The 14,452-nt window shown below is 38.9% G+C and overlaps 1 protein-coding gene across 1 annotated transcript in view; it reads right to left on the minus strand.

The window, feature by feature from the left end:
- Positions 1–14,452, minus strand: part of LOC128650434 (probable carboxypeptidase X1) — a 306,253-nt gene that overhangs the window by 24,247 nt on the left and 267,554 nt on the right. The window contains exon 8 of the mRNA XM_053704376.1: positions 8,492–8,615. Coding sequence (XP_053560351.1) covers positions 8,492–8,615 — 124 coding nt within the window. The remainder of the gene's footprint in view (positions 1–8,491; positions 8,616–14,452) is intronic.

The following is a 14,452-nucleotide window of genomic DNA, read 5'->3' on the forward strand; positions in this document are numbered from 1 at the left end:
GGCACCACCACTTGAAGAACCTTTCTCCCAAAAGAAGCCTCAGCCGAGGCAAAAGTATCAAATTTGTAGAATTTGGAAAAAGTATGCAGAGAAGACCATGTTGATGCCTTGGAAATCTGTTCCACAGAAGCTTCATTTTTGAAAGCCCAAGAAGAGGAGACAGCCCTAGTGGAATGAGCCATAATTCTCTCAGAGGGCTGCTGTCTAGCTGTCTCATAAGCCAAATGAGTCAAACTTCTCAACCATAGGGACTGAGAAGTAGGTGTCCTTCTGACCCTTACGCTTTCCAGAGAAAACAACAAATAGGGTAGAAGATTGACAAAAATCTTTAGTAGCTTGTAAGTAAAACTTTAGAGCCCACACAACATCCAAGTTATGCAAAAGACATTCCTTATGAAAATAAGTATTAGGACAAAGAGAAGGAACAACAATTTACTGATTAATGTTTCGATCCAATACCACCTTAGGGAGGAACCCAAATTTAGTACGAAGGACTACCTTATCAGCATGAAAAATAAGGTAGGGGGAATCACACTGCAGAGCTGAAAGCTCAGATACTCTGCGAGCAGAGGAAATGGCAGCAAGAAACAAAACTTTCCAGGATAACGGTTTTATATCAACCATATGCATAGGCTCAAACGGAGCCTGCTGCAAAACTTTGAGAACTAAATTAAGGCTCCACAGGGGAGCAACAGGTTTAAACACAGGCCTGATTATAACCAGGGCCTGTAGAAAGGCTTGAACATCTGGTATGTCTGCCAGACCTTTGTGCAAAAGGATAGATAATGCAGAAATCTGACTCTTTAAACCCTTATCCAGTTCATCCTGAAGAAAAGACAAAATCCAGGGAATCCTCACCCAGCTCCAGGAGAACCCTTTAGATTCACACCAAGAAAGATATTTACGTCATATCTTATGGTAAATTCTGTGAGTAACCGGTTTTCGAGCCTGAATGATTTTTAATGACCGCTTCAGAAAAAACATGTTTAGACAGAACTAGGCGTTCAATCTCCAAGCAGTTAGCTTAAGAGAATCTAGATTTGGATGGAGGAAAGGACCCTGAAGTAGAAGGTCTTTCCTCTTAGGTAACCTCCAAGGAGGTAGTGATGATATCCTCACTAGATCCACAAACCAGATCCTGCGAGGCCATGCAGGAGCTTTTAGTATGACTGATGCTCTTCCCTGTTTGATACGAACAATGACTCGTGGAAGGAGAGCAAACGAAGGGAACAGATAAGCTAGAGAAAACCTCCAATGAACTGCTAGAGCATCTATCAGAATGGCCTGATGATCTCTTGACCTTGAACTGTACTTTGGAACCTTGGGGTTTGGCGGGACACCATCAGATCCAACTCTGGAACCCCCCACTTGAGGGATATTTGAGAGAACACCTCTGGATGGGGAGCCCAGTCCCCGGGATGAAAGGCCTGTCTGCTCAAGGATGTGGATGGCAGAGAGAAGACAATCGTGGACTTCCGCCCACTGTAGAATGCGGGTCACCTCCTTCATGGCTAAGAAGCTCAGAGTCCCTCCCTGGTGGTTGGTAAGCCACTGAGGTGATGTTGTCTGATTGGAATCTTATAAACCGGACCAACAACATTTGAAGCCACACTGATAGGGCATTGTAGATAGCTCTCAACTCAAAGATGTTTATGGGAAGAGAGGACTCTTCCCAAGACCACAGGCCCTGAGCCTTCAGAGGTCCCCAAACAGCGTCCGTAGTCACATTTTTCCAGGAAGGTCTCAGAAAGCAAGTGCCCCAAGACAGATGTTCCTGCGACACCCACCATGAGAGATAGTCTCTTGTTAGAGGGTCCAGATTTATCCTCTGAGATAAGTCAGAATGATCTCCGTTCCATTAATGAAGCATACAAAGCTGCAACGGTCGCAGTTGGAACCAAGCAAACGGAATGATGTACATGGAAGCCACCATCAGACCAATCATCTCCATGCATTGAGCCACAGATGGACAGAAAGCAGACTGGAGAAAAAGGCAGGAAGCAAGAATTTTGTTTTTTCTGACCTACGTCAGGAAAATCTTCATGGACAGGGAATCTATTATAGTCCCTAGTAAACACACCTTGGTAGATGGAAAAATGTAAAATTGTTTTTTTTTCCAAATTCACCTTCCACCCATGGGAACATAGAAAAGGCAACACCATCTCTGTAGGAGTATGGGCTAGTTGACAAGATGGCGCCTCAACCAAGATGTCGTCTAGATAAGGTGCCACAGCAATTCCCTGGGATCTGATCACTGCCAATAACGCCCCCATAACCTTTGTGAAAATTAGGGGAGCTGTGGCCAAATGGAAGTGCAACAAATTGGAAGTGCTTGTCCAGAAAGGCATACCTCAGATACTGATGGTGTTGCCTGTGAATGGGAACATGAAGGTATGCGTCCTTCAGGTCTATGGTCATCATAAACTGTACCAAAGGAAGAATGGAACGAATAGTTTTCCTTTTGATGGACAGAACTTTTACACAGTTTAAGAAGTCCTCCTTTTTATATTTTGTTTGAGGATAGTCTTGACAGGAGAAATCTGCCACTTGGAGGGCAAGACTTGAATCCCATTCTGTAACCATGGGATACTATATCCACTGCCCAAAGGTCTTGGACATCGCATATCCAGGCTTGAAGAAACAGAGAATGCCTTTTCCCCCACCTGATCCACACTGGAATCGGGGGAGGAAACTTCATGCGGATTTAGAGTCAGCGGAAGGCTTCTTGTTCTGTTTTCCCTTTCTCCAGGACTGGTTGTATTTCCAAGAATATCTGGTTTGATCTGGTTTTGAAGAGGAAAAGGATGGCTTTTGTCCCTTAAAGTTACGAAAGGAATGAAAATTAGAAGCCTGACAACCTCTAGGTCTATTCTTGTTGTCTTGAGTCTTAAAAATCCCTTTACCCCTGTAATCTCTGAAATTATCTCTGCCAGATCAGGCCCAAACAGAGTCTTTCCCTTGTAAGGTAAAGCCAAAAGCTTTGCCTTAGAAGAGACATCAGTCGACCAAGATATTAACCACAGAGCAAGTTTTCTCTGTGAAACAATCACAAAAAGACAAAGGCGCCTCCTGGTGTAATACAGTTGGTGAAAGAGATTTGTTAGGTTATCAAAAAGGTACTCACAAGTGGAGCAGCACCCAATTGTGCTAAATCAAACAGACTGGGATCTCTCAATTTATTAATAAAATTTGGTTTTATGTAAACCTCTTTGTGAGAGTCTGAGCTCTGTCAGTCCGGCAAGACGTTGGAGAAACCAGTTTCCTTGCAGTGTCAGTGAGCTGGGACACTGTGAGATCCCAGTCTGTTTGATTTAGCACAATTGGGTGCTGCTCCACTTGTGAGTACCTTTTTGATAACCTAACAAATCTCTTTCACCAACTGTATTACACCAGGAGGCGCCTTTGTCTTTTTGTGATTTTTTCACAGAGAAAACTTGCTCTTAGATCCTGATTTCCCTGACAAAGCAGCTGACTCCAGTCATCATCTGTGTTCCTGATCATTGATCATCCTGGTATTTGATCACATTCATCATTTGGGACTATTCCCACCCCAATTGGGACATTTACCATCTATATAACATTGCAGAAGAAGACAGCATTTCCAGATAAGAACCTTTCAGGAATTTCTTATTATTGTATTTGCTATTATTTGTGTTGTATCCTATGTTTCTCATAGTCCCATATTTATAAGAATTGTTTCTTATTTGTTTACATTATTTCGTATAGTATATTTTATTATAGTTATCACATGTAATTTCTTGTTCTCTTCTCTCTTAGCCTATTTACATAGTAATCATATAGGGTCCTGTGCGCCCCCTAGTAGTAACACACCCTTAGTGTTACTGATTGTTTCTATTAACCACAGAGCCCTGTGGGCTAGTACTGTGAAGTTAGACATCTTTGCTCCCAGACAAATTATCAGCATATTGACATCACAGATGAAGGTATTGGCTAATTTGAGAGCTTCGATCCTATCTTGGATCTCTCCTACTGTAGGTTCCTCTGTAATAAGATCAGACAATGCATCACACCTATAAGATGCAGCTCCCGCAACTGTAGCAATACTCGCTGCTGGTTGCCACTGTAACCCTTGATGAATATGCATCTTTTTAAAGTAAGCCTCTAGCTTCTTGTCCATTGGGTCTTTAAAAGAACAGCTATCCTGTCATCAACAGGAAACATTTTCTTAAAAACAGGGGAAGGGGAAAAAAGGAACCCCTGGCTTATCCCATTCCTGACCATTAATTTCAGACATCTTACTTGGGAAAGGAAAACCTCTTTAGAAGATGGGGAATCATAAACTCTATCAAATTAAGAAGACTTTGTGGGGTTGACCGCAACCAAAGGTTCAGAGTCATCTAATGTAGCTAGAACCTACTTCAATAATAACCAGAGGTGTTCAAGCTTAAATCTAAAATTAACCTCAGTTTCAGAAGATTTTTCTGCTAAAGTGTCAGAATCTAAGATCTCACCTTCAGAAGCTACTGAAGTATTCACCTCATCAGACAACTGAGCAAGAGTGGCTAATGCAGTCCTAGAGTCAGAGGCCTTAGTATTAGGCAAATATTTAGATTTTCTCTTGCGCTTACCCAATGAAGAGAAAGCTTACAAAGCTGCTGTTACTGCAGAGGGAACCAGAGCGGCAAAATCCCCAGGTAAATAAACACCCCCAGGTGGATGAGAGGACACAGAAGGCAAAGTATGAGAAATAACTAAGGCTTGGGACGTTTGAGGAGAAAGCTGAGGCATGTCACGCACAGCATTATCCTGAGAGACAGTTGGCTCAGAAGGTAGTAATTTATCTTTAAAGGGACAGTCTAGACCAAAATAAATTTTATGATTCCGATAGAGAATGTAATTTGAAACAATTTTCCAATTTACTTTTGTCATCAAATTTGCTTTGTTCTATTGGTATTCTTAGTTGAAAGCTAAACCTAGGAGGTTCATATGCTAATTTCTAAACCCTTGAAGGCCGCCTCTTCTCTCAGGGCATTTTGACAAATGTTCACCACTAGAGGGTGTTAGTTCATGTGCGTCATATTGATAACACTGTGTGGAGCTCCAGGGAGCCAGCTCTAATTGGCTAAAATGGATGTCTGTCAAAAGAACTGAAATAAGGGGGCAGTTTGCAGAGGCTTAGATACAAGGTAATCACAGAGGTAAAAAGTGTATTTAAATGACTGTTGGTTATGCAAAACTAGGGAATGGGTAATAAAGGGGTTATCTATCTTTTTAAACAATAAATATTCTGGTGTAGACTGTCCCTTTAAATTGTAAAGTTTTAGCTAAACAAGAGGAACAAAATTGCATTGGAAGAACAATTGGGGCCTCTATCCATAATAAACATTTATCAATAGAGATGGACTCATTCTGTTCAGAGTCCATGCTATGGAGTAAAGGTCCCACTAGTACAAATAAAATCAATAAGTAGAGGAAAAATTCTTTATTTACCAAAATAAATATACAGGAAGGGAGAGAAATGAAACATTAATTTCGCTAGGAATAAAAAACACCTCAGATTGCCTGAGGCTCCTAACTACCAAGAGAAACACCCCACTAGCAGGAAAAAAATGGAACTCCTAGTAGAGCTTCTTCTCCTCTTAAACGATCCTGAAATAAGATAGTTTTGGATTATATATTGAGGGATTGCTGCGATAAAACTTCTAGCTGGAGATCTGCATAGAAGTAAAAGATCGCTATCGATCTAAACTGCTCCACTCCGTAAAAACGGAAGTGAGGGTCACATGAGCGAGCTTCAATATTAACTGCGCAATACTCAGTAAAACAAAAATGCGTGAAAAAAGTAAGATGTTTAAAAAATGGCTTTCCTGTTTTAAGTACTCTCAGTTACAGAAGCCTTATGATTGTTCTTATATGAAATAAAACTCCCATCATATAATAAAAAGGAGAGTTAGGTTAGTGAATAAGCATATTCTTATTATTAACCTCTTCCCTGAGCCAAGATGCCCGTCATACTCATTAAGTGCCATACTGTTTCAAGTAAAAAAAAAATGTGTACAATATAAGGATTATTAAGTCCCAGAATGGATCTGTAAATGAGGATTAAACTCTTAAAGGGACATTAAACACTACACACATGCTAGATAGAATGATGCATTCAAAGAAAAGATTAGTCTATGACTAACATGTAGATGTATTTTTTAAAGTTTCATTAGTTGTTTAAAAAGTGACAAAATAAGTGTAAAGTTTTAGTGTCTATAAAACACTGGGAGCTGCCATGTTGTAACTTGTGTTACCTTCTCTGCTGTGGCCAATTAGGGTCAGTTATAAATAGGTCATTAGTGAGTGAGCAGCCAATGGTTGTGCTGGATTTAACAGTGTTTAACAGTGTTTTAAGACACTTTCCAAAATCCTACTGAGCATGTGCACAAGCTCACAGGTATACATATACTAGTCTGTGATTGGCTGATGTCTGTCACATGATACAGTGGATTAAAGTCAGGAGAAAGGATAGAAGTACTGTTATGGCACACTTGTTATATTAACAGGTGAGAATTTACCTAAAATAGGGGAGGGGTGAGATGTTTTACATCTCCTGGTATAAATGACTCTAAATTAAAGGTACTCTCCTCTGTTTGTTAATATGTTGGTGCTTATGCACTTAGTAAAAATTTACCATATTTCTACCTTAAATTTAGAGTCAGTTATACCAGCAGATGTAAACAATTGATCAGATGCTGTGAGAGACAGATTAAGCCTATTTATCATGATGTGAGCGGACATGATCCGATATTGCGGATTATGTCTGCTGCACATCGATAAATGCCGACAGAATACGCTCTCTGCATTTATCATTGCACCAGCAGTTCTTGTGCACTGCTGGTGCAATACCGCCCCCCTGCAGATTTGCAGCCAATCAGACGCTAGCAGAGGGTATCAATCAACCCTATCGTATTGGATTGGGTTGATTTTGCGGCGGTGTATGTCTGCCGCCTCAGAGCAGGCGGACAGGTTATGGAGCAGCGGTGCAGAAACATGGGGCATCAAGCTCCATATGGAGATTGATAAATATGCCCCTATGTGGCTAATAGTGAGCTAGAGATCTATTTGACTCAAGCACACTGTGCAATGTGGATAACCACCCACTTGTGCTAATCTGAGATATTGAATCATTTGGTTGGATACTAATATAATTGTTCTGAGTGTTGTCAGTCATTTAACCGGGGGCATGCATTTGTTTGTCTTTTTATGATTTTATTGAGTCTTCTTGCTTTTAATCACTATAATTAAAAGTTACATTAAAAGTTACATTTGATTTACTGTATTTAGGTCGCCTTTCCCTCTCACCCCTCCCCTATGTTTGGTAATTTCTCACGTTACTATAACAAGTGTGCCAGTACCGTACTTATATCTTTCCTCCTTACTTTAATACTTTATATCAGTACTAGGCACTGCCTTCTGCAGTTACACAGCTTCTCGAGGAGTTACCTTACCCCTTCTCTCTGACACTGCTCAGAAAATTATTTATACGTGATACAGGGGGCCTGGAACGTGAGAAAAAAAATCTACTGCCTATTTGAAATTCAGAGCAGGTGTTTTTGCATTGTCTTTTTATTATGCGCTTATTAATTATTCAATTCTACTGCATTGAGTGGTCCTTTAAAGGGACAGTATACACTAATTTTCCTATAACTGCATGTAACAGACTACTATAAAAAATAAGATGCACAGATTCTAATATAAAAATTCAGTATAAAACCGTTTAAAAACTTACTTATAAGCTTCCAGTTTAGCTCTGTTTAAAAGGTTACTGGAACACCCACTGCATTAGGAAATAGCAGACACTCCCCCTCCCCTTCCTTTGCATCTGAAAAGACCCTTTACACGAACATAAGCAAGCTGGAGTAGGTATACGTCAGTATTCTCCTAAAACTTTGGGGCTTGGTTAGGAGTCTGAAAATCAGAGCAATGTTATTTAAAAATAAGCAAAACTAGTGTATAATGTCCCTTTAAGCAATAGATAGATACATTTACTAATGTTTCAAGGTAATCCACTACATAAAAAACATTACTAATATGTCATCCTAGAGTAGATTAATGAAAAAAAGAGGTTAAAAAAAACATTTGCATACTGGATTTTAACCCAGAATACTGGGAGTGGTAGTCTAAGCCCTCATGTGTTACACCTTTGGTATTCATAAGATTTGTGGAGCTAAATGTCTAGATAGAGGAATACTCTTTTGGACCAGATGAAATGTGTTCATAAACAAACTCTATGTTCAAGTTAACTTTTTGAACAAAGAGTTATTTGTTATGGAAAATAAATACTTAGGTTTAAAATATTGGCTGCAAAATGTTATTATATTGTTTTGCTTATATGCATCACAAATTAAAATGGGGCCTATATTTTTAATAAAGTAAATCTAAAGGGTAGTTTTTAATTTTACAGTATATAAGAAACGTTATTACCACCTATGATAAAAAAATGACTGTCTTTGGAATGCCCCATGTCTAATTTTTCTCCCCTCACCAAGTTCATGCTCTCCTGGGTTGTCGGATATTTCCATGACGTACATTTTCAGGCCCAGGTAACTCTTCCCAATGCTGTAGACTCGGGTGATGTCTGGGCATTCTTCATTCACAGCCTTCATCAACTGCAGAAATAAATGAGCATTCAGAAGGAGGATACACAATATCTGCTCCATGAGGAAATAGCATTGTAATATTTATTCACACAAGGTTCTACAGTGAGATGGAGAGGCAACTGCAAGCTCTCTGGGGTAGCACTGAGCAATTTTCACTATAGACCTGGTGATCAAAGATTTTCTAGCTTGGATATAAAATATAGTGCAGACTTCACAAGCACTGAACTCACTGAATTCTCTAAGAAAAAAGGGCGGAAATTGGAAGTCCCAGAGAGATGAGAGATGCCTCCCATAAAACTCTGCTCAGATGAAATAATTTAATTATCCTTCAGCACTGCCAGGCAAATGTCTCTAAAGGACATCACCTGAATTTTTGAATGTGAAAGGAAGACACGTGCAATATAGCACTGCATAACATGAGCATTTTCTTACATTTACACTTTATGCTTTATATTTTATATTACTTTAAGATTGAATCATTTAAGTTTTCTTACATTCTATTTTGTAATTGTAATGCATTTAGATTCTGTTTACAGCAGTGATTTTACAAATTCTTATTATGCTTTTAAACTATAACACATTAGGATCATACTTTGTATATTTCTGTGTATCTTTTCCAAATTATGTTGCAATTTTGAATTGTGAGGGACAGGGGAGTTCACTGGTCTGAACAGGGGAGTTATCAGGGTATGTCTGAATCTAGCTCAATTCTCATGATATGCTCTAAGCATTTCATACCAGCAGATCTCACTGATTTATCTCACCAGCTATATGCAGGTGAAGTTTGCTCAAACTTCACAATGCACTTATTTAACTGACAGAAACTTAATTTATACTATGTTAGAGGCAAATGCAAGTTAAATTGTAGTGAAAGACTTTATTTCAGTGTCAGGTGGTCCACTGTTAACTTCACTCTCTCCTGTGCGATTCTGTATCCCAGAGAGCCTTATTAATTCTATGGTAGTCATCTCTCATCTCTCTGGACTTCCAGGTTCCACCCTTTTTCTAAGAGAATTCAGTGAGTTCAGCCCCTGTGAAGTCTGCACTATAAACTCTCCACCCACAGATGGAAATGAAATTATCAGGTAAGCATAATTTATGTTTTCTCTCCAAACTAAAGGATCTTTGATCATCAGGCCCATAGAAAGTAATAAAGCTCTCTGGGAAACTGAAGCTGGAAGCTTTTCCGTTTATTTTAAATAGAAGAAATACAAAATGCAATGTAATTTGTAAAATATACATATACAAAGTATGATCCTATTTTGTATTTTGGAAATCAGTAAATTTCAGATAACACAGGCCAATAGAATAAAATAAAAAGGTATAAGACAGGGAATTTATTTACTACTGAATATATAAACCAATTTCCGGATATTGCCAAAAAATACTGAAAAGAAATTTATAGATTTTGGCCAGCGAAGACATCTTAAAGGATAGCGTAAAATTGTGCAAATGTGTTTCCAAGATTATCCCCAGGGGGGTTCTATGCCAATTGTAGAACAACACTTGTGGTTTAGTTGTTGGAATGTAGGACTTGCCACTGTCAGTATGGTGGTAAAACAACTAGACAGCTGGGTGTTCGAGCACACAAACATTTTAATGATGTAAAAAACTTTAAATCCGCCTCGAGAGTGGCAAGACATTTCACAAATGTGTAATTTCTCAATTAAGGCTATAGATATTGCCAAAGTACCAGCTAGGGGAGGTAATAAATATTAACTAAAAAAGAGTTTTACTGGATTTATAAATTAAAAACCAGAGTACTGAATGGTTTAAATTTAGAGTGGGATATAGCATTAGTATGTGAGGTAAAAAAAGAGAATAAAATGAGAAAAGACTACATAGAATACTTGTTACATGGGACTATGTATCACAACTCTTTAGTTTATATTTGTTGCTTTTGCTTTTTGGTTATTTGAAAGTACTGGCAAATGTGTGGGCATATTACCCTATATAAGGAAGAAGTATTGCATGTGTTGTTAGTCTATGATTAAGCGCCACTAGGGGGGGGGGCCAAATGCATCAGACTGTCATGCTCCATGTTTGTTTTATTGTTGTTTTTTTCAATTAACACTTTTTATTTATATTTGACACTGTTGTGCAGCCTTTTCCTATTTTTTGATTACTCATGGTAGAGCGGTTCCTACCTTTTTGGACTAGCACCCTGCCTGATTCACTCAGACGCTAATTTGTTGCCATTGATGACGTCACTCACCCATGCCTGATCGATGCTGTGCATGACGCTTGCTGTTGCGGTTAAGTCCTATGTTTTGGAGTTTCCAGGGTATGTCTGAATCTATCTCAATTCTCATGATATGCACTAAGATATATGTAGGTGAAGTTTACTCAACATTCACAATGCACTTAACTGACAGAAACTTAGGCCTAGATTTGGAGTTTGGCGGTAGATGGGTTGTTAACGCTACGCGGGCTTTTTTCTGGCCGCACCATAAAATTAACTCTGGTATCAAGAGTCCAAAAAAATGCTGCGTTAGGCTCCAAAAAAGGAGCGTAGAGCATTTTTACCGCAAATGCAACTCTCGATACCAGAGTTGCTTACGGACGCGGCCAGCCTCAAAAACGTGATCGTGCACGATTCTCCCATAGGAAACAATGGGGCTGTTTGAGCTGAAAAAAAACCTAACACCTGCAAAAAAGCAGCGTTCAGCTCCTAACGCAGCCCCATTGTTTCCTATGGGGAAACACTTCCTACGTCTGCACCTAACATGTACCCCGAGTTTAAACACCCCTACCCTTACACTTATTAACCCCTAATCTGCCGCCCCCGCTATCGCTGACCCCTGCATTACACTTTTAACCCCTAATCTGCCGCTCCGTAAACCGCCGCCACCTACGTTATCCCTATGTACCCCTAATCTGCTGCCCTAACACCGCCGACCCCTATATTATATTTATTAACCCCTAATCTGCCCCCCTCAACGTCGCCGACACCTGCCTACACTTATTAACCCCTAATCTGCCGAGCGGACCTGAGCGCTACTATAATAAAGTTATTAACCCCTAATCCGCCTCACTAACCCTATCATAAATAGTATTAACCCCTAATCTGCCCTCCCTAACATCGCCGACACCTAACTTCAATTATTAACCCCTAATCTGACGACCGGAGCTCACCGCTACTATAATAAATGGATTAACCCCTAAAGCTAAGTCTAACCCTAACACTAACACCCCCCTAACTTAAATATAATTTACATCTAACGAAATTAATTAACTCTTATTAAATAAATTATTCCTATTTAAAGATAAATACTTACATGTAAAATAAATCCTAATATAGCTACAATATAAATTATAATTACATTGTAGCTATTTTAGGATTAATATTTATTTTACAGGCAACTTTGTAATTATTTTAACCAGGTACAATAGCTATTAAATAGTTAAGAACTATTTAATAGTTACCTAGTTAAAATAATAACAAAATTACCTGTAAAATAAATCCTAACCTAAGTTATAATTAAACCTAACACTACCCTATCAATAAATTAATTAAATAAAATACCTACAATTACCTACAATAAAACCTAACACTACACTATCAATAAATAAATTAAATACAATTCCTACAAATAACTACAATTACATAAACTAACTAAAGTACAAAAAATAAAAAAGAACTAAGTTACAAAAAATAAAAAAATATTTACAAACATAAGAAAAATATTACAACAATTTTAAACTAATTACACCTACTCTAAGCCCCCTAATAAAATAACAAAGACCCCCAAAATAAAAAAAATGCCCTACCCTATTCTAAATTAATAGAGTTAAAAGCTCTTTTACCTTACCAGCCCTGAACAGGGCCCTTTGCGGGGCATGCCCCAAGAAAATCAGCTCTTTTGCCTGTAAAAAAAAACATACAATACCCCCCCCAACATTAGAACCCACCACCCACATACCCCTAATCTAACCCAAACCCCCCTTAAATAAACCTAACACTAAGCCCCTGAAGATCTTCCTACCTTGTCTTCACCTCAACAGGTATCACCGATCCGTCCTGGCATCCGGTGCTGAAGAGGTCCAGAAGAGGCTCCAAAGTCTTCCTCCTATCCGGCAAGAAGAGGACATCCGGACCGGCAAACATCTTCATCCAAGCGGCATCTTCGATCTTCTTCCATCCGGTGCGGAGCGGATCCATGTTGAAGCAGCCGACGCGGATCCATCCTCTTCTTTCTGCGTCTCCCGATGAATGACGGTTCCTTTAAGGGACGTCATCCAAGATGGCGTCCCTCGAATTCCGATTGGCTGATAGGATTCTATCAGCCAATCGGAATTAAGGTAGGAATATTCTGATTGGCTGATGGAATCAGCCAATCAGAATCAAGTTCAATCCGATTGGCTGATCCAATCAGCCAATCAGATTGAGCTCGCATTCTATTGGCTGTTCCAATCAGCCAATAGAATGCAAGCTCAATCTGATTGGCTGATCCAATCAGCCAATCGGATTGAACTTGAATCTGATTGGCTGATTCAATCAGCCAATCAGATTTTTCCTACTTTAATTCCGATTGGCTGATAGAATCCTATCAGCCAATCGGAATTCGAGGGACGCCATCTTGGATGACGTCCCTTAAAGGAACCGTCATTCGTCGGGAGACGCAGAAAGAAGAGGATGGATCCGCGTCGGCTGCTTCAACATGGACCCGCTCCGCACCGGATGGAAGAAGATCGAAGATGCCGCTTGGATGAAGATGTTTGCCGGTCCGGATGTCCTCTTCTTGCCGGATAGGAGGAAGACTTTGGAGCCTCTTCTGGACCTCTTCAGCACCGGATGCCAGGACGGATTGGTGATACCTGTTGAGGTGAAGACAAGGTAGGAAGATCTTCTGGGGCTTAGTGTTAGGTTTATTTAAGGGGGGTTTGGGTTAGATTAGGGGTATGTGGGTGGTGGGTTGTAATGTTGGGGGGGGTATTGTATGTTTTTTTTTACAGGCAAAAGAGCTGATTTTCCTGGGGCATGCCCCGCAAAGGGCCCTGTTCAGGGCTGGTAAGGTAAAAGAGCTTTTAACTCTATTAATTTAGAATAGGGTAGGGCATTTTTTTTATTTTGGGGGTCTTTGTTATTTTATTAGGGTGCTTAGAGTAGGTGTAATTAGTTTAAAATTGTTGTAATATTTTTCTTATGTTTGTAAATATTTTTTTATTTTTTGTAACTTAGTTCTTTTTTATTTTTTGTACTTTAGTTAGTTTATGTAATTGTAGTTATTTGTAGGAATTGTATTTAATTTATTTATTGATAGTGTAGTGTTAGGTTTTATTGTAGGTAATTGTAGGTATTTTATTTAATTAATTTATTGATAGGGTAGTGTTAGGTTTAATTATAGCTTAGGTTAGGATTTATTTTACAGGTAATTTTGTTATTATTTTAACTAGGTAACTATTAAATAGTTCTTAACTATTTAATAGCTATTGTACCTGGTTAAAATAATTACAAAGTTGCCTGTAAAATAAATATTAATCCTAAAATAGCTACAATGTAATTATAATTTATATTGTAGCTATATTAGGATTTATTTTACAGGTAAGTATTTATCTTTAAATAGGAATAATTTATTTAATAAGAGTTAATTAATTTCGTTAGATGTAAATTATATTTAAGTTAGGGGGGTGTTAGTGTTAGGGTTAGACTTAGCTTTAGGGGTTAATCCATTTATTATAGTAGCGGTGAGCTCCGGTCGTCAGATTAGGGGTTAATAATTGAAGTTAGGTGTCGGCGATGTTAGGGAGGGCAGATTAGGGGTTAATACTATTTATGATAGGGTTAGTGAGGCGGATTAGGGGTTAATTATTGTAAGTAGCTGGCGGCGACGTTGAGGGGGGCA

Source organism: Bombina bombina, chromosome 2 (assembly GCF_027579735.1).
Source record: "Bombina bombina isolate aBomBom1 chromosome 2, aBomBom1.pri, whole genome shotgun sequence".
Classification (NCBI taxonomy): domain Eukaryota; kingdom Metazoa; phylum Chordata; class Amphibia; order Anura; family Bombinatoridae; genus Bombina; species Bombina bombina.